The sequence below is a fragment of the Xiphias gladius genome, chromosome 9 (assembly GCF_016859285.1).
Source record: "Xiphias gladius isolate SHS-SW01 ecotype Sanya breed wild chromosome 9, ASM1685928v1, whole genome shotgun sequence".
In the NCBI taxonomy this organism is placed as follows: Eukaryota; Metazoa; Chordata; class Actinopteri; order Istiophoriformes; family Xiphiidae; genus Xiphias; species Xiphias gladius.
In genome coordinates this window covers 11,115,059-11,135,838 of record NC_053408.1, presented here as the reverse complement: position 1 = coordinate 11,135,838, position 20,780 = coordinate 11,115,059, and the positions used below count along the sequence as shown (strand labels likewise).

At 40.6% G+C, this 20,780-nt stretch overlaps 2 protein-coding genes across 4 annotated transcripts in view; one reads left to right on the top strand and one right to left on the bottom strand.

Moving 5' to 3' along the window:
• Nucleotides 1–20,780, top strand: part of afap1l2 (actin filament associated protein 1-like 2) — a 38,399-nt gene that overhangs the window by 14,369 nt on the left and 3,250 nt on the right. Inside the window, exons 3-14 of one of the 3 annotated variants that reach the window (XM_040134846.1) lie at nucleotides 2,763–2,828; nucleotides 5,714–5,805; nucleotides 13,621–13,732; nucleotides 15,045–15,128; nucleotides 15,637–15,848; nucleotides 17,047–17,226; nucleotides 17,360–17,446; nucleotides 17,564–17,648; nucleotides 17,804–17,908; nucleotides 18,492–18,703; nucleotides 20,036–20,181; nucleotides 20,281–20,392. In XM_040134846.1, the coding sequence (XP_039990780.1) occupies nucleotides 2,763–2,828; nucleotides 5,714–5,805; nucleotides 13,621–13,732; nucleotides 15,045–15,128; nucleotides 15,637–15,848; nucleotides 17,047–17,226; nucleotides 17,360–17,446; nucleotides 17,564–17,648; nucleotides 17,804–17,908; nucleotides 18,492–18,703; nucleotides 20,036–20,181; nucleotides 20,281–20,392 (1,493 nt within the window). Of the gene's footprint in view, nucleotides 1–2,761; nucleotides 2,829–5,713; nucleotides 5,806–13,620; nucleotides 13,733–15,044; nucleotides 15,129–15,636; nucleotides 15,849–17,046; nucleotides 17,227–17,359; nucleotides 17,447–17,563; nucleotides 17,649–17,803; nucleotides 17,909–18,491; nucleotides 18,704–20,035; nucleotides 20,182–20,280; nucleotides 20,393–20,780 lie in introns of those variants that run through there. The other 2 variants (XM_040134848.1, XM_040134847.1) reach the window with 2 other exon arrangements.
• On the bottom strand, nucleotides 6,689–8,270 carry LOC120794131 (kelch repeat and BTB domain-containing protein 13). Its single transcript, XM_040134849.1, has one exon. The coding sequence runs from the start codon at nucleotides 8,268–8,270 to the stop codon at nucleotides 6,753–6,755; it is 1,518 nt and encodes a 505-aa protein (XP_039990783.1). The 3' UTR covers nucleotides 6,689–6,752.

Genomic DNA, 20,780 nt, shown 5'->3' with positions numbered 1-20,780 from the left:
TCGGCAGTTTGGCCTAAGAGAATCTATTAAACTCCCCACTCTGGCATTATTTTGTTATTTTAAATTCTCAGTAACCACCATGTAATAATTATAGTCTTGCAGTCTTCTATTATCAAATACATTCAGGGTTTTGTATCCTATTTTGGTTGCTTAATACCACTTTATGGAGACTAAATGAAATAATTTTGCCAAACAGCTAATGACAAGTTTATTTTTCTGTCTCACTGGCTCTGACACTCGGCATCAAAATGGTGCAACTGCTGGTAGGCTGATGTGATTTATGGTTCCTGGAAGTCAGTAAGTTACAATGTTAACCAGTCTGACAAACCTCAGCCCCTAGGTATGTGATCAATTGGGGATAATGAATGACACTGCTGATCCAGCAGAAACCTTAGCTGTGATGGTAGAGAAAAGTTGCATACAATCCACACTGACCCAAGATCTTTGCTTTATAATAACTCTAACAACAATGTCTAGGACATTTTGTTTCAGTGACCCAATTCTTTTACATTCACTGTCACGTTTGGACTGAAAGAGCCAAATTTGACTTTTGCTACTCACTCTCTGTCTTTCTCTGTCTGTCACACCAACACCGACACACACACACACACACACACACACACACACACACACACACACACACACACACACACACACACACACGCACACAGTCATACTTTTCCATGTTCAAGTCCTGGACTGGTCTGTCCATACTTCCTCTACTGGCTCCAAGCTGTATCATTTTTCCGAAGCTGCATTTAGCCTCTGGGGATGCTCACTTCCTTTTGAGAATCCGTTTATAAATAGCATTTCAACTCTGTTCCCCTAAAATCTGGTTTTACTGTACAGGCAAAACATCGTTTCATTCCACTGCTGTTTGATTTCACCTCACGATATCTATTTCAAAGGAGAAACCCTATCCAGAGTACCACCCAAGGTTACAGTTCTGTTTGATTTCCTCTCAGGATATAATCTTAGTCAGCTAAAATATTTAATTCAATGAAACGACCTTCCTCAAAGCTGCACTGCAGCTCCGGAACAAATTCCTGTAACAGGTTACAGTAACCAGCTGGAGACTGCAATGACAGAACGGCAGGCTTTATTGTTTGAGAAAGAGACATTCATTCAAACTGTTTGTGTGGCAATGTTATGGCGATGTCTTCGCAAGCTGGTAATTACTCCACCATGTTAAGAGCGACATTAAACCAAACACAATCCTTTTCTCACTGAGCTGACTTCAGCACTGGTGTATGATATGAGGTTTTATCTCATCTCTTAAATGATACGGTTGTTCACACTGACCTCTAAATATTTATAAATGAGTGCAAAGAGAAGTCAAGTTGAGTCTCTAAAGGCAGTCCTGACTGTTTGCCCAGTGACATCCAACTCCTCTCACCGTGAAAGCACTTAATTTCCCAATCACTGTGCTTTTATTGCTGTCCCAGGAAACCGCAACTATGACTAGAACTATGATGTTTTCTTATTTTCACTTTAATTAAATGGTACCCTTTCTGACTTTTCCAGCCTATGAGTCAAAAAACGTGGATAAAAATAAGCTGTTGCTTCTGGACCAATGCAACTACTTGTTTATGAATATACATTCCATGCAGATATTGAGCGGAAGCTGAATTTGAAACTTAACCGGGGTCATATTTTTGATCATAATGTAAACTCTTTGGAAGTCAAGGCTGGTCTTAGCAGATGGATCAGGGTCGGGAGCTGCATTGTATGTTTTATTGTGCGATCTTCAAAAACTTCAAAGATAGACGCTATACAGTGCTCTATCTGTGCAGGCAAGGAGTTTTCTGACTAATATCCGATGAATGCCCGCCACAGTAAGAGTGGGTGTCAATAATGGGCCCATCTGTCAGCACAATGGGCCACTTGTTTGGGTGAAGTTCTCCTTTAATCCCGGTCTTTTGACAAACATGATGAAAGTTTGTTTGGCACTAAGGAGGAGTCAGATTTTTCCATCAGTGCTACAGTGAATTCCTTCGGAAGCCAAGTATGCATGCTCTTCTTGTGACTGTAGTTGTTACTTTGTGTACAATATCCGGAGAGGTCCGTCTCGAAGATACAACAACTAATCATTCTATGGCAAAAATGTTTTCACGTGCAGAATATAGGAGGAATGAACAAACCCGAGTCAACAATGCACTAGCCTGACCGTACAGTATTTTCAAGGTGGGCAGCTCTTCACGAAAAAAAAAATCCAGAAGGTTCTGGGAGTCAAAGAACACTTTAAGTCAAACAAATGAGTCTGGGAATCCCCTGATGTTTCATCAGCTGAGTCCTCACCTCTCCCACCAAGGCCTTTACTGAGACATCAGTTTTCTTGTGTTCCTGACAGGCAACCAGTCACATGTTCACTTTGATTAAAGCAATAATGATTTTAGATTGGAGAACCATGCATGGGAGCTCTGTCCTGTAAAATAACTGTGCATGGGCCAAAGAGTTACAACAGTGTTTTTCAACTTTGGACAGTTCCCCTCATTCTTCACCCATACCCAGTCACCTTCTTCCTTTTATTCATACTATCAAATATATAGACTGTGGCAGAATATTTGTAAGAATATTGTAACTATCATACTACAGTGGTATCTACAATATTTGTATAATGTTTTGTTTGGTGGCACTTAAGAGGCTAGTTTCCTTTGTTTACCGAGATGTTAGTGTTTGTGGTAACTACCCACAATGTAAAAGTTTCTCTGCAGAAATGCACTCAGGTCAGGTGTTAACCACCTTTTGCGGTCTCCATGCAGATGCTGATGAGGAGTATATCTACATGAACAAAGTGATTGTTACCGGGAAGGACAAAGACGACAAAGGTGTGAGTTACAAATGGTTCTTTTTTCTAAAAATGTGATACTGATATGAGGTCATGGTTTTGTTTTTTTCCCTGAAATCTAGCTGAAATATAATCTATAAAGAAAATAATTTGAATCTTCTCATTGAAAACACGGTCTTGTGGCGTAATATAGCTTTTCAGCCACAGTAGTGGCATGGTTTTAATAATGGTCAGTCCAGCATTTTGATTTGATGTTCTTCAGAGGATGAATCCTAATGACTTTGGGGACCCCTGACTTTTGCTGTTGTGCCACCATGAGGGTGACATTTGTGTTTTTTACTGAAATGTCTCTAACTGGGGGGATGGATTGCCATGAAATGTAGTACAGATACACTAAATCCTAATGACTTAGGTGATCCCTGAACTGCAAAGATTGCAACCCCAAATTGCACCACCAGCAGGTCAAAAGTTTCATTTCTCTTTACTTTGGTTTATGACCAAATACCTGTACTTTTTGTTTGGTGCTATTTAGCAAATGTTAGCACACTAACTCCCTAAACTAAAATGGTGACTATTGTAAACATTATGCCTGTTAAACATCAACAAATTGGCATTGTCATTGCAAGCATGTTAGCACCACTGTGCCCAAGCCAGGCCTCACAGAGCTGCTAGCTTGGCTGTAGAATTATCAGTAGTAATCAAACCATTAAATAAGCATCACATTTTCAATGATTTTTAAATTTAGGTTTGGGTAAGGGCCTTTCTTCATCAGTTATTACATGCTCTGTATTTTCAATAGAATAGTTAGAATAGATAGAATAGTTCTGTGGCAAAGCTCTTCAACATACTATCTAAGTATATGATACTGGAAGTAAGTATCTAAGTACACGATCAATTTGACACTCTTATATTGATTATGTGCAGCATTAATCCATTTACAATGCCTATAATCTCGCCATTTCAGAGTCATTTGGCTTGAGCTTTGGAATGCATTATCTCTGTAAAGGATGTTTAATGTGGAATGATGTGCAATTTTGAACAAAACCTTTAATAAAAAAGGCTCCTTCTGGTAATTTGAGCTTGTCCAAGGTGGTCAAATACCAATGCGAACTTGTTATGTTATTGCATCTCATACTCAATCTGAGATGATTCAAGTTACTAGCAGACGTGAGAATAAGCTGAAACAAGCAGCGGCCCCCTCATCTCCCCTCCTCTAAACAACCATTTCCTGTCTGTTTCTTCATAGCTCTGCATCATCTGAGTGTGACCTATTTTGTTTGGACAGTGATGAAGAATGTGGTTTGAACGAGCGCTAGACATAACCCGTATATTTGCAGCCGCAACGCTAGTTTTTTTTTCACATAGACTGATGGAGAGCGGAGGCTCAGATGTGAGAGTTGACGTTCCTTAATCAGTAATCATGTGGTTAACCTGAACTTTCTCTTTCAGTTAAGGTGCAAGAGAATGGCATTTAAGACTCTAATATTACATTAAAACATTTTTAATCTAAAAAGAAACTTATTTTAGCTAATGTTATCTAAATGCTATTACTCATGCAATCTTTAGGTATACCTGACGTTGTTTGCTGTAATTCAGTTCAGTTTGTTTCCCATCCTCATGATGATACAAAAAGGCTTTGACGTACAGTAAAGGTGCATAACTGGAAATTTTGCTTAATGTCCTCTGCAAAAATAGTCATGGGCTCCACAGGACCAAGCCTTTCTTTTGTTTTCGCTATCTAAAGCTTAAGGATCTTCTGTAGCTAAATTCACGTTGGAGACAGAGAAAGACTCAGTGAGAACTTTTTAAAGAGAAGATGTTTAAAGTGACTGTGTCAAAGCTCTGCCCTTGCATCTCTACGTTAATCCATATCAGTATATCAGTATTCAAGCAGAAACTAGGTGAATGGCCTGAGGATTGCAGAAGTAGAGGGCATTGGTGAAACAATTGATACCACTCTCATATCTGTACGCTAAATATTAGGTCTTATTAAATGGTCCATTCCATATAAAGCTACAGCCAGCAGACCATTATCTTACCCTGGCAGAGAGGCTTGAAGCAGAGGGAAACAACTAGCCAGATTGTGTCCAAAGGTAACAAATTCTGCTTGCCAGTACCTCTAAAGCTCAATGATTAACACATTATACCTACATGGTCTGAAAATAGGTCAGTTATTTCCCCATGTCCAGCCTTTATGCTACAGTAAGATAAACCACGCGTCTTCTAGCTTTAGCTTGACATTTGGCTGACAGATGTGTGAGTGGTATTGTGAAAGACAAATAATTATTTTTATTCCTATTTTCCCAAAATATCAAACAACTTCTTTAAGCAAGTCAAATGCCAAAAAGGCTGCTGTACATTAGCATTGGCCATTGTTAGTTAGAGGATAAGTCCAATGAAATCCAAAATTTTTTCATTCTTTATCCAGAGTCTTCTTTAATTTTCTTGATTCGATTTTTTTCCCCTATACTGGGGTGTGTGTTTTGTATAATAGGGTTGTTGCTACCATACAAATGGGTTGTGGGTTATGTGGGCACTGTAATTTAAAAATGAAGGGTCTTGTGCTCATAGCGAGTGTTAGGGATACTAGGAGGCATTGATATATGTCGGAGACATCTGGAAATAGCATTGGATAAAAATATATTAAATTCAAACTCACATGGTGAACCATTTCTTTCACTTATTCCAAACTGGCCCAGTGTGACTTCAGGAAGAATGTGGAGAATGAGAGGTTTAGAACATCCCGTCAGTGCCTTTGAACTTTGCACACAAACACACACACACACACACACACACACACACACACACAGACACACACACACACACACATACACACATGAATTTCTGTATGTTTAGCCAATATAATGTGAGAGTTAAGATTTCTGTTATGCATTTAATCCCCAACTCTATGCTTTTATGACCTAGATGACAGATCAGATGCCCTGCTCAATGGAAAAGCAACAAAATGTGTACCCGTCCCGCAGAAGAGCCTTCCCGACCTGCCGTCCTCCAGAACAGTAAGTGATTACCAGCTCAATTCCATCAGAGTGGATTAACCTGAAATGATTTGGCTTAACATACACACATAGCGTTTTGAGCCTTTTTCTGTGGTGGGAATGCTTTATAGCATACTCTACCACAGTAGGACTGTTGAACTCAACAAAGTACGTGAGACAGCTCATTGGAAATCATGATATTCAATTGCATGCACAAGGAGCCCAAAGACAAATTCCAACTTTAAATGGAATTGACAATATTTTGGTCTTTTGTTACAGTAAGAACATTACTGTCACTAAGCATGTTAAGTATTCGAAATAAAGGTCTACGGCTCGATATCACATATTGCCAGAGAATTCCAGCGGTTTTTAATGTACTAAAACAGATGAAGTCTGTGGCCTTACAAGACAAAAACATTCCCCACAAACGTCAGAGTTACAAGCCTGAGGCTAGGTGAAATGTTTTTCTCCAACAGGTATTGAAACCTGGGCAAGTGAGTGTTCAATAGTGTGTGACAGAGCTGTGTTTTATGTTGACTGCGAGGCTGGTGGCTCCTGAATTGGCCCAGTGTGACTTCAGGAAAAACGTGTAGAATGAGAGGTTTGGAACATCCCGTCAGTGCCTTTGAACTTTGTGCGCGTGCGCACGCGCACACACACACACACACACACACACACACACACACACACACACACACACACACACACACACACACACACACACACGCACAGTGGCCTGCCCTAATATAAACTACAGTAGCAGCTGTTGCTAATCAGAACAAATGCTTGGTGTCAGCATGTGTGCATGTGTGTGTGCACAAGTGTGAGTACATGTGAAAGTGAAAGCATTAAAATGAGGAACATTTGTGTCACTATGCAGTCTCCAGAATCATTCAGTGTCAGTGTTTTTTTTTCAGTGTTTAGAAACCCTAAAAAACATCACATTGTTTTTCAGTTGAGCTGTAATTTCACGGCTGTGGTATAGCTTCCACAAATCCCTCAGATGTGTCTGGCAAAGACATTTCTTCTTCCTTCCTTTCTGCATCCAGCTGTGGTATAACTGGTCCCGTCTTGGGAAGCCTGAGTAAACACGTCCACAGTGAACCACTCTTTGGAAATCCCTTCATCTGCCTGCAGGGCTTCCATCCATCTCCAGTGATGGTGTATTCGAGAGTTAGCATGTGTTTGACTGTGAACACCGAGTCCCCCCTTATCTTTGCAGTGAACAATGCCCCCTTGCTGTTTATGTAGTGTCCGGGCATGGCTGTCCACTGGCCGGTCGTGATATTGTAGCAGTCCACTAGGCAGCGCAGGAAGTCATCGCAAGGCCCATTGCGCATCACATATAAATTGTCCCTGTGGGCTACCATACAATGGCCGTAGCTTTGAGGTCTGATCATTGTGGTGGCAAGTTTCCATTCATCTTTTACTGGCACATACTCATAGATATCTGTGGTATCTGGTGGTTTCCAGAAGCAAACAAACATCCTCCGTCTTGCAATAGCACTAGCTGCAGATGCTACAGGTCTTGGTGCATGTTGTATAAATGTCCACTCTCCCTTCTCAGTGTCATAACTCTCCGCTGTAGAAATGATCCGTTTCTGGAACTCGCCGCCGATGGCATAGAGTCGGCCCTCATGCCCGAGCAGGGTGAAGTCATATCTTGGTTGTTGGGGTCCAGGAAGAGCAGTCCAGACCCCCGAGTCAGGGTTATAGCAAAAGCTGCTGTCCACTGTGCCCTTACCATAACCGTAAACTCCCCCTACAATGTACAATCGATTGTCAAGCACAGCCACACCAGCCATGGAGGTGCTACAGAGAGTTGGGAGGTTAGTTAAATGCTTCCACTCTCCCTCTTTTTCATCAAGGTAGCACACAACCCTAAAGGAGTCACGTAGCTGTTCCATGGAAGGAGAGTGGGTGCCTATAGCAATATAAGTAGAGGGAGACAATGACTGAGAATACTGAAGAAGTTCTTCAGGAATTGTACTCTCTGCTGCCTCCTTCAAATCAGCAAAAGCATCACAAAGGAAAAGAGCTGCATTTTGAAACAGCTTATGTACCCCAAAGATGGAGGCTGCATAGTAAAGCAAGAGGCAGTTGTCTGAATCAATAATATCACAAAGATGTTGCACCAAACATGCAACCTGCAGGAAAGCAGCACACTCTACAGCTTCTATAAGCTCATCCGGGTCACTGATGGTGAGAATCTCTCCCCTGCAGACAGAAAGGGCAGTGAGAAAACCCCTTGCATGCACTCCTCCCTTCAGGTGGACTTCATCCTGACGACTTTCTGTCATCCCAGACTGAAAGAGAGCACGGAAGTAGTCACTGTACCTGGCCAGCAAGGCCCGCTCCACAACGAACCAGCTCTGCTCCACCCTCACTCTCACCCAGCCCCCTTGGTGCTCCCTGTCCTCTAGTTCAACGGTCGCAATCTCAGCATGGATATCCCGGTTGACTCGCAGGCCTTCAAGCACTTCCATGATCTCTTAGACTGGGGTCCTTATTCCTCCTAAAGCAGGCTCTCAAGTGACAATACGTGTGACTCGGGTGTAGATTAGCCATATTTTCCCCAGAGCCGGACGGTAAATAAAGATTTTTGTGAGTTCCATTGCGTCTCGTCTGCATGGTCTGAAAATAGAGTTGTACTATAGATAGCAGCTGTGCCACTCGCAAGCGTCAGGCAGGGAAAGGAAAACTGTTGACATGCACAGTGAGCAGTACTGTGGCTGCCGGCAACTGGTGATTATCATAACCGCAATGCAATTGGCTAGCACAAGTATTTGCTGAATTATTCATGATTACGTTACTTGCTGGCATTACCCCTTTAAATCCAGTTTTGTTTTACATGACTATTTTAGTTTTATACATGAAGGTCTTCTTTATTTACTGTTAAACATTTTAAGGTGGTTGCTTGTGAACATTTATGCCAAATGGAAAAACAAAATCTGGAACCAAAACTATGAGGGGTTTAGAGGAGGTCAAAGTGTTCCCAAGAAGGCAAAAATAATGGAAAAATAAATAAATTATGTGAAAAATCTGTGTCATGTGAATTTTTTGTTTTCTCTTTTTCTGCCCCCAACCATACAGCTGACATTTACTGCCTTTTTTCCCCCCCATTTTAATTCATGCTACTTTTAGTTAGACCAATAACTCCAACCAGAAACTACTGTGTAACAACTAGCGCAGAGAGAGGAAAGGCCCAGAGAGTTCTCCTGAATCTGGCTTCCCAAACCTGAGCTGCACTGATTATTATTTTTTTTTTTTTTGTATCACTACCTTCTCCTCTGCCCTGAGCTCCCAGCAGGCCTCCAGATACAGTGTGTGTGTGTGTGTGTGTGTGTGTGTGTGTGTGTGTGTGTGTGTGTGTGTGTGTGTGTGTGTGTGTGTGTGTGTGTGTGTGTGTGTGTCCGTTTTCGCTGCGCCGGATTCTTGGCATGGGAACCAGGGATTTTCCATGTTCCTCTGACTGTTCATTTTTTGGGCTCTTTTTCCCACTCTTTACTCAAAGCCCCTCCACCACACCCCTGTTCCTCCTCCGCCGCCCCCCTCTTCTTGCTTTGTTATTTATGCTCTGACTCCTCGATCCATTCCTTCTACCCGATGTTTCTGTGGTGAGGATGTGTGTGTATGTGTGTGTGAGAAGTGAAAGGTTGCAGGCTAAAGTGACTGTTGCGGAGCCGGAGTCCCTTGTAAAGTCTTCTGGGAGAAAAAAAATATACTTACAAACACACACCTGGGATCTTCCTGTCCTTTCTCTTTTTCATATCAGTCCAGCTGGTCTGTGGAATGGCTTCTCTTTAGCCTTGGCCCAAACAACGGGCAGATTTAGTTTTTTTTGGAGATGACTGAAATGGAGAGAGAAAAAGAGAGGATAGAGATAAGGGTGGGTGGGTGGGCGGTCTGGGGGGGCTGTTGCTGCTCTGGAATGCTTGGCTCTTTGTTTTAATTAATAACAGATGCCTAGACTCCTGTTTTTTTTTTCCCTCTGTGGAGCAGTTTACACTGTTTGTACCGTCGTGTGTACGTGCGTGCTCAATTCTTTACAGACTAATTTTCTCAGAACAATCACTTTTTCTCATGAAGTCCCTGTCAACTCTTAAGCTGTGTCTTCTTACTTCTGGGGTAACATCGTGGCAAATAATTTCCTTTTAATGGTGACTGGAATGGATTAAATCCAGATTTTTGTCACTTCAAAAAAAGAAAAGAAAAGAAAAAGACATTTTACCATATTACAATTTTCAGATTAACATCAAGTAAAATTAAAGTCAGTGACACAAATTCTGCTGAATTTCTAGATGTAAACACTTTTTTAGGTCCATCATTGTGAAACTGGCCTAATTCATTTCTGTACTTCTGTGATTCATGGCATCCTCGATCTTGTTCTCTATCATCTGTATCAAGGCTTAAACCAGAGCCGAGCCCCTCATTCTTTCACCATTTTAGATATCCAAAAGTTAACTCTATAGCAAGCACTAAATTGTCAATTTAGGCAGCTATTATATGATAGTTTTGTGTCACGACTTATCAGGTGTTGAGTCGCAGGTGTCATTTTTGTGTCTACAAGCCATGAAAAAAAACAAAAAACAAATTAATAAAATAATACAAAAAAGTAGCCAATATGCACAAAACAAGGACATTGTCAAAAACACACCTAAATGGAATGCAGCCATGATAAATGTTATTTGTTATGAGTCTTACTGCTAAGATTAACCTTCTCAGTTTACAATTTTTTTCCACTTTTTTCCATATTTTCTCAGCGTAGCATCATTTTGAAGACAACAAATTATGACTGAGATTAAATTTCTAAATTTGTATTTGCTGATACTTGCATTATGAAATATCTACAACAACCCCGTAATTTATAACTGATGCTACCCTCCTGAAACAGCATTGATAGCATCGCTGGCCCGCACAGTTCTTCGTTGATCCTTTCCTCCGCTTTCTGGCATGCAGGCCAATCACACAAACAAATCCTCGTCACTATGACTGTATGCGGGCCACGACATGACGCCAGCTGTTATGACAGCTTACTGCATCTGCTGTGTATTACTGGGAATGTGTTCGTTCACTGATGTGATATGGTGGGAAAAGAGCTCACAAGCAGGGGATTCCCTATTTACTGGTGCCGTCTCTGATGGGTGCTCACATCAGAAGTCATGATTTTTGTGATTGTTGTACATAGAGACAAATATGATTTGTTTTTCAGTATTTTGTTGGTCTGTGAATCGGAGCTGAACTAGCAACTCTGTTAGCGAAGACCCACAACAGGCTGGTAACCACCCAAACACAATATATTACTGCCTCTTTTTTCTTTAGTGTTATTCATTTTTCTTGTATAGAGGATAAGCACTGCTACACACCAGACATGATCAAAAGTTGATTACAGAATTATATTGCAGGAAGGGAATAGCTTTTTCTGAATCAAACATTGCTACATTGAAGAGAAACTAAGCGTTTCTGACTAATTGATCTCCACCCTTAATTAAACAAACTCTGATCTTAGGACATACTTTAAGAGGTCTGACTTTGCGAGAGCTCATACTTTTCCACAAAGCCAACCTCCCTTAGGCATGGTTTGCATGATATATGAAGCTCCTCTGCTAAGGGGTTGTATTTCATATTTCTGTGATCTTGCTGAGAATGTGACAGCCTTAGGGGAAATAAAGTAAAAATAAAGGAATACAGGCAGCGTTTTCAGATCAGTGGTGGGAGGAAACATTAGACATAGTTAAGAGATCGTTTTTTTTGTCATTCCACTCACAGGGTTTCACAGAGTTCACTTGAGAAGAACTTTTTAAAATATATCCAACTATATCAGACTACTGCAACATGGATTGAACTTATGGAACTACTATTCTAATTGGGTTAAAGGGGGCTTTAATTCCTGTTTTTTTAACAGTGTAACTTTTTTCCCCCTTTATATTTACGTGTGTAAATATAAAGGGCTTTTTTCCTCTCCCTGCACATTAACATTTGTCTTATCTTGTTGATTGTTGCAGTTGTCTGATTTTACCTGTGCAAATAAAAAAAATAAATAAATAAATAAAAAAAATCAAATTTAGAATATGAGCTGTTTCCCCAGGTGACTTATCCTATATGTTCTACTTGTGTGCCACATTAACACAATACTTGAAATTCCTCTACCTTCCTTTCATAGGAATCCTCCCTCCATCGAAGTCTGTCTCCATCATCCATCTCTTTGCTTCATTATGTTTCCCTCTTTACTCTGGAAAGAATACATACAGTAGTTTTTATCTTCACTGGTAGCTACTGAATTTTTTGAGCTGGTATGTCATCTTATTCCTAGCACATGCCCAGACAAAACTTTCATATCTCCCATCCTTTGCGATGTTGTAAATTGAGACTTGTGGTCACAGGCCGTGGAGATAAAGTTTTTTTTTTTTTTTTTGTTCATTTAAGAAATCCCATCTGGAAATTTTTGTTGCAACACACTGTATGAGTCAGAAAAGTCATCCTTCAGTGCCTGATGATCTAACTCCAATGTAACCTGTTAATAAACAGCAAACCAGGAACATACATAAGCTTACAAGATGGCTCACAAATTTTTGACTACAAAATAGCCATTGTGCATGATTTCACAATTCCAAAGAAAAAGATAACTATGACTGTTTCCCGGAAATTTTAATACCCGATCAGTTTTCTGACTTGGTTTCCTCCAGAATTTCTTTGTAATTTTCAGCAATTACCAGATGTATTAATCTCAGACATCCTAAAAGATACTTACTAACAAAGCTTGTTACTAGGTGATGAAACCCAAACCTTAAAAGTGACTTTACCATCTATCTATCTATCTATCTATCTATCTATCTATCTATCTATCTATCTGTTGCACTGATGCATTTTATGTATTATGTATGAAATAAAAATGGATGCTGAGTCTACACTGAGAAATGCCAACATGTCATTTGAATTTTTACATTCCTAACATTTAAATTTGACAGACGCATATTAAAGATGCATTTTGCCAGTTTAAAGTCAGGGTGTATCCAGAGACATTCTTCAAGATTCACAGCTCACCATCAATTTGAGAAATACAAATTTTCAATATAATGAACTCCAGTGATGGCAGAGGTCTGTGTGTAGCTTATTTACTGACTTTAGTTGAAAGTAAAAGTAACGAAGAGTTCTGAGACTCATTGAATTGAGACTCATTGAGGCAGCCAAGCAGCCGGGAGTCTGGGGGTTTCCAGCAGTATGTGAAGGAACAGGCAGACGGTCTTTACCACACAGGCGACGAGAAGGAAGGCAGAAGTGAAGCCAGACTGCCGATCAATTTCAGGAAAGCCAGTAGGCCCACACACACTCACCCTCTCTCTCTCTCTCTCTCTCTGTCTCTTTCTCTCTCTCTCACTCTCTCTCACACACACACACACACACTCACACACACACACACATAAATACATGCTTTCCCTCTCTTTTCCATGCTCACACACAATGACTCTTCCCTGAGGGCAAACATGTAATTCCCTAGTGCACCGGGTCAGACGGATTGGTTATACGAGGACTTCCCTACTTACTCCTGAAGTGACAGCTGGATTAGCCACATGTTCAGCCTGGGGGAACAACACATGTTAATAATGTGTGTGTGTGTGTGTATGTGTGTGTTTGTGTATGTGCATGAGTGTGTGTTGCTGTTGTTGTTACCCTGGACATATTCCTCTTCAGGGCATTAATTGAACATGCATGTACAGAGGCTATATTGTTGTAGAGCATATCGCTAAAATTGATGGATCGGAAGATTTAATTTTATAATCCCTCGCCCCTTTCTCTTTTTGTACCGCTTTTTCCCATCCCTCTCTCATCTGCCAGTGTGTGGTGGGTCGGGAGCCATTCCCCTTACCTGCAGTTCCTGCTCCAGCCAGTATAGACACCTCAGAGAGTTACTATGAGGAGGCGCAGCCTTATGAGGAAACTGTCAATGGTAAGAGCTCTGGTTCAGTTTCTTATTTCTTCTTCCCCATAGTTGTTTCACAGGAACAAAGCTTAGAATCTTCACAGCGAGGGCCAGCTGAAGGATTGTCAGACTCAATACTTGATTATTAGGGCCAAAACTCTATTTGCTGCAGAACTACTGTAAAGGATATCGGCGGTAGTATTGTAAAGGAGGCATTAACTTTAGGAGGAATTCCACATACAGTATGTGGCAGTGAAAGGGTGTTTGTCGCACACCATTTGAGGCCGTTTCATCATGGAAATACAGGTAATTTTTGTAGCAAACCAGCTAATGGCCTCACCATTGTGAGGTGATTACCTGTCAACCTTGGAATCACTTAAAGAAAAGTAAGATCAGTGATATTTTGCTTTTTCAGCTGTGTGCTCCAACCTAAGTTATAAATTTGTAATGACATTTGCTCTGGTGTATTTTTTGTTCTGATGCAAACTTTAATCGTCAAGCGTGAGCCTTTACCCAAAAGGGAAACTGACACAATAGTGACACTTCCTTGCGTACTGTCAGCAGGAAAAATATCTGGTTTTCTGCGAAGGCGGTGTCTGGCACTGCAAGACATAAGCCATAATAAAACAGAAGCTATTATCTTGGCTACAATGGTGCATTATTGTTCACGTGTTGGGCTAAATAAGCAACTTTATTTACCCAATAACATGGTTTTAACACAGACACATTTCAACTTTCTGCTAAAATGCTTCAGGTATTTCTAGAATTACTGCTGTACATTGATTAAATATCATTATACTACAGCCATCTTCACTTCTGAGCTAGAGGCTGCGTGTTATGTTTAACACAACTTCATCTGACCATCTCTGACATTGGCAATAAACAATACTTTTAATTACTGGTAAGTTATGATATTTATGATATATTCACAAAGGTTAATGAGGTTAATTAGGCCTACGCTTCATGCATCATTTTTCAATAACCAGAAGGATTTGGCCTTATGTAATTTGGAGCAGAGGACTAATTTAAAGTTTTATTTTGTTCTCCTGTTGCTGAGAAGGTTGCTTGTGTCAGTGATGCTGAAATGCTAAAAAAAAAAAAAGGTTTCTAATCAAGCATTTAGCTTCTGTTGTTGTCATGTACTGCAATTTTTCCAAAGATTTTTTGAACATTTATCTTTTCTATAAATATTTTTTAAAGGCATTTTCCCTCACACTTTTTTTCCGATCTTGCTACTCTTCTTTTTCTTTTTCTTCTTCTTCTTCTTCTTCTTCTTCTTCTCCTTCTCCTTCTTCCTCTTCCCGGTCCTCTTCCTCCTCCTCCTCCTCCTGTTGTGTAGATCTGGACTGTTTTGGCCTCCTCTCAGGGCCTTGGATGCGAGTGCAGAGCTCTGACAGTGTGGTCTATGCTGTTATCACCAGGGGTAGCTAGCTCTCTATCACAGGACTTGTGTGTTTGCTGCATGTCTTGGCCTTGCGGTTTTTTGAGGCATAATCCAAATTATGCCAGCATGTCCTCTGGCTGTCATTGTCTAGCATGAACAGGGTTCTGCATGTACAGAAACAATTTCCAGTCAAGACTTGAGACAAACATCATTAATCAGCCCCATCTTAATCTCAATTTCCTTCATTTATTATGTTGTCTTTCATTATAACTTGGCATCTTTATCCTGCTACTACCCATCAATATTAAAAATGTTATTTTCTTATTTGAAATGTGTGTTGTGAGGAAATCCTCCTCTGTTAAAGACAGTCATCAAGTTCAAGAAACCAGGCGTTAACCTCACCTGTTCAGTCAAACTCACCCCACACTGTGAACTCGGCCATCATTATGAATCTTTGATTATAATGCCTTATCAATTTTCTCCCCCAATTACCCCTGCCTTTTGTTTTAATCTCTTCAGTGACAGCATCTTTGATTTTTGTTTTTAGATGATGGGGAGGTAGTTAGCAGCTCATATGAGTCCTACGATGAAGAGGAAGTTACCAGAGGAAAGTCACCGTCAGCGCAGCACCAGTGGCCTTCCACAGAGGCATCCATCGAGCTGATGAAGGATGCTCGAATCTGTGCCTTCCTGTGGAGGAAGAAATGGCTCGGCCAGTGGGCCAAACAGCTGTGTGTCATCAAAGACCATCGGCTGCTGGTGGGTAAAAGACTGTGTGAAAATCAGAATTAAAGCCCCAGTGAGGTTTGGTGTACAGCAATTACAATAATGAGCACAGATGGTTTAATGAAGGCTAGGGTTTGTTTATATTCTTCTTGTAATTATAACGTTTATACTTAAATTTATATTTAAATTTCCATGTTTAGCTGTCACATACTGTCTTTGCTTTGATACTTATTTTCAGAATGGAAAATATTAATCCAATAAATCAACCAGTGGACAAATCTAGCAGTAAGACAGTTTATCACGTTTTTTATCTCCTCGTAGCCTCCCCATCCTGGGAACTAAAATGCAAAATACAAGGGGCTTCAATACTTATATTAACAGTGAGCAAATGACGTGTATGTAAAGGGGCCATCAGCTCTAGAGAGCAATTCGATGCTCTCATCACAGCAAGCTGCTGTTTTTAGCAAAATCATCTGATAAATCCACTCTACCCAAGCTGCCCAGCACCAAATGAAAGGCTAGGTTCGTCACTAGCTGGTAAAGAAAGTGGAACAGCTGGCTAGCAGCCAAAGAGCCAGAAGTTTTTCTCAAGAGCTGGTGGAGACCAAAACAGGGCTAAAAGATTGACCTAATATGGATTGACTTCACTGTATAGAAAGGATCAAATTAGAAAAATGTATTTCCATTTGTCTGGGATTGGCTTTTGATCATGCTTCCCCATCATCAAAAGACTCTCAATAGCCCAATAGCCTTTGACGCAATGGGGTGAGATGTGCTCCCTGTAACCCTTCAGCTGTGACTCAAGTTATGTCAGGATATGTGAATATTTATAGACTTGTACGAAATCTCCCCTGAATACATCGCTGCAGAAAACCACATGAGGGTCAGGTTGGGATCATTTGACCCTGTGATGAACAAGACTATTGTCTGTTGTGCTAAATCATAAAAGACATTTATAGTTTCTATATAAAAATAACTTTTATGATAGAGCACCATGGATTTTGGAGTAAATGTAATGAGTATACATATCAGAATGGAATTTTTTTCAAAACTCAGTTGCATTTGTGGCTGGTATTTGTTAAATGGCAAGTAATTAAATTCTAAAGACACTGTACAATACTGCAAATATGCTTTCCGACAATACTGTACATGTTAAACAGTTTAGCTGTTGCCTATTGTCGGCTGTTGTACAGCCTCTAAGTTAAGTCACTGTTATCGCTGCTCTCCTCAGTGCTATAAAAGCTCCAAGGAGCAGACACCCCTGTTGGATGTGAGCCTGTTGGGCTGCAGTGTGGTTTACAAAGAGAAGCAGCTGAAGAGGAAAGAGCACAAGCTGAAGATCACTCCTGTAGGAGGGGAGGCCATCGTGCTGGGCCTACAGAGCAAGGAGCAGACAGAGCAGTGGTTGAAGGTAGGTTATTCCAAAAACGGCTTGTTCTTATTAGCTCTTAAAAACTCATGTGGAGCAGCATTATTACTCAACTGGTTGCTGCGTTTAAAAGCCTGAAGGTGTGGACAGTAATCGGCCTCTGCTTGTTCATTAGGTGATTCAGGAGATCAGTCCCAAGCCAGCAGAAAACTATGACCCCCAGCACTCTGTGTCTGACTCCCCGAGGCTCATCTGTACTAAGGTACACTTAATCCAGATTTTTTTATAGTTGGATTCCCTCTCCTCAGCTTTTGTCATACTTTGTATTTTTTGAAGAAAATGCCTTCTAAATGACTAAACTGTGGATATGAACACACAGGGAGAGCTGAGTGAGAGATACTCAGTGGCTTCAGAGAGCGGCAGCAGCACTGACAGTCACGCTGAAACCCCTGAAAACAAAGATGGTGAGTTTTTCCTTAGTTGTGTTTTTTTTTAATTTTTTTTTATTTTAATGTCTACACTGGAGTCAGTCCAGCATAGGTTCAGGGACATGGTTCTGGTATTTGAAAGCACAAATATTGTAAATAATCATGTGAAGTACTTCATCTCCTCTCCACAGTGAAGAAAAAATACAGCGCAGGTTTGAAGTTCAGCAATCTCATGAACATTGGCAAGAAAAAACCTTCCTCATTAGAGAGCCCGGAGAAATGTGTCGACACCTCAGGTGAGTTCTGTCGTATATGTCAGACTACGTTGTGCAGTCCCAAAGCATGTACTGAATGTCATGTGCAGGTGCAGGTCTTGTAACATAGTCTCTGCCAGATGGTATTAGTACTAGCAGAAGAAGGTCTATATCTGTAATTATATTTATGCCAGACTAAACATGACAATATTTTCTCATATGCAGTCTTCTGATTAACAAAATGTCGTCATAATTATACACTATTTTAACAAACTCTGGGGTTCTCAGTGCTGTATAGTTCTTTAATTATATTCAATCTGGAGAACCCTTTAAACTGTCTTGGCCACCTAGTTTCTAAAAAACCTATTTCTCTCTGTACACATAGTACATTTGATCACATTCAGTACCACAACAATTTATTAGCACTGATTTAAGCAATAATCAGTGGGTTTATGACATTAAACAAACATAGTTAACCACTGGTGAGGTGTAATGGTAGACTTGGTTTGGGTAACACAAAACTACAATGCGAGATGCCGGCATGTAAATACTCATATACATTATTACTTACTAGGAAGAGAAACATATAACTCATAATTAAGTTACCTCCTCCACCCTCTGTCAGGCTACCTCAACGTGCTGGTGAACAGCCAATGGCGGATCTGCTGGTGTCTGATCAAGAATGGGCAGCTATGGTTTTACCAGGACAAGGGCAAAAACAAAGTGAGCCAGCCAGCGGTAACTCTGGAGGGCTGCAGTGTTTTGCCCGACCCCAGCCCTGAGCGCCTGTACTCCTTTAGGATTAACATGGATGGCACACAGGTGGCAACCCTAGAGGTACATGACCAGTGTCTTTTCTTTTACTTTGTAACATCTCTCTGAATATTTGGGGGGGGGGGGGATTATGAGAAAATGTTTTTTGTTTTTTAGTTTTTTTTGCTTTGCTGACTATTGCTAAATAAATGGTTTGACACTTTTTAACAACCTGACCCCTCCACGCTAACCCTGAACCTAAAAAAGAGTGAGTGTATCATTAAAAAATAGACCGTGACATCTGGTCTACATGCAGCACGTTTCCTGTCGTCCGTTCATGTTTACAAGAGCTTACATCAGCCTTATTCTGTTGTTCTGACTAAATAACCAGGCATTTATCATGCCTGGAATGGTAAATGTGTGGCCAAAAGCACATTCTGTATCAACATTTCGGAAAAAGAGAAATGGTGTACAGCTGCTTGTAGGGATCCTGAACGCTTACATACAGTATCCTCGTTTGGAAATCACTTTCTGCTGACATCAAACTTAGCCAACGTAATGTATGTGTGCACACAAGTGTGGTATGCCTGCATATGAGTGTGTGTGTTTGTGTGTGAAGGGTGGGGGTGTATTACAAAACTGGGAATTTGGGGGCTAATGCTACACCCTTTTTGATTAGGCCAGTACCACCCTGCGGCGGTGCATATGTGGTCATAGGCAATGGAATGTAAAGTTTAGTCTTGAGGGCTGTTTCTGACACATTTATGGTTTTGTTTGGGGTTTTTTTTTTCCCTGTATGAGGTTTTTCTTTTTCAATTTTCACAAATTGTAACTTCCCTGGTCCAATATTTACCAAAACAAACAAAAAACTGTTCAGAGAAATATGTGTCAAACCATTATGTGTTGGTTACGTGTCACACAGTTCTATGAGAGGACCTGTTTGAATCTCCCATAAATAACAATAGGCTGTCAACATCTCATGTGATTCTGTCTCTTCGCGTTTTTAATTTAGGCTGGTTATTGAAAAGAGCTGTTTGTTCTCATAGTGTTACCACTTCATTGTATGGCGTTGCTGATTGATAGTACAGGAGTGCATGCTGCACAAAAGACCCTTCTTTAACTGACTTGCAGACACAGAAGTGACCAATGGCAAAACATATTAATTTTCAAAAGAGCAAATTCCTAGAAAGAGGTTAATGTACTTACTAGCCATCAACACACGTTCACTATGTCTCAGTTGACTTGCACTGCTCAGCTGAGGAGCGAACAGTTTACGTCTTCAAAGGTTTTCTCCACTGAAATACTGCTGGTTTTAAATCTATGATGTTGCAAGCGCATGGTATGCGCTGAATGCACTTTTCTTTTTTTTTTCACACTGTTCTTTTTCCTGTCCTCTTTTCTCCCAACCCATCCCAGGCTAAGACCTCAGCAGACATGGGTCACTGGCTGGGCCTCTTGCTGTCACAAACAGGGACCAAGCAGGACCCAGAGGAGCTGACCTACGACTACGTCAACGCTGAGAGGATCTCCAGCATCGTCAATGCTGCCAAGACTTCCTTATAGTAACGTTTTCACTTCTGTCTACTTAAATGGGAAACTGTTCTGGATGCATATGTAGGAACAACGGTTAGGCGAACGTGTGTATTTGTGTGTCTCCCCAGCTTGATGCAGAGGAGGTATTCAGAGCCGAACACCTACATAGATACCCTACCCTCCATCCCTCACAACTCTGATGAACTGTACGACGATGTGGCGTCTATAGCTGATCCAGAGGTATGTACACGGTTAAAAGGCACTATCAAGTTACCCGGGTTTAAAAAAATATTGAGACACTTGACCTTCTTCCAATATCAATACAAAGTAGTTCTGAACATCTGGTTAGTTTTGTAAAATCATCTGTAAAATTTTGTGGTCGATGTCGATTACATTGAACACACTGAACTCATTCACTAAACCCATTTTCAGCATTTTTAAGTTTCTCAGGAATCAATCTAGGGGAAATGTGGCTTACTATTTTTGCTTTGTAGAGTTTATTACGAGACACATTTTAAAAGGAAAGAATACTTTTAGTAATAGATGATCAAATATAATTTCATTAATATATCCAACAGGGCTGCAACAAAATATTTTCATTATTGACTAGTCTACCAATTATTTTCTG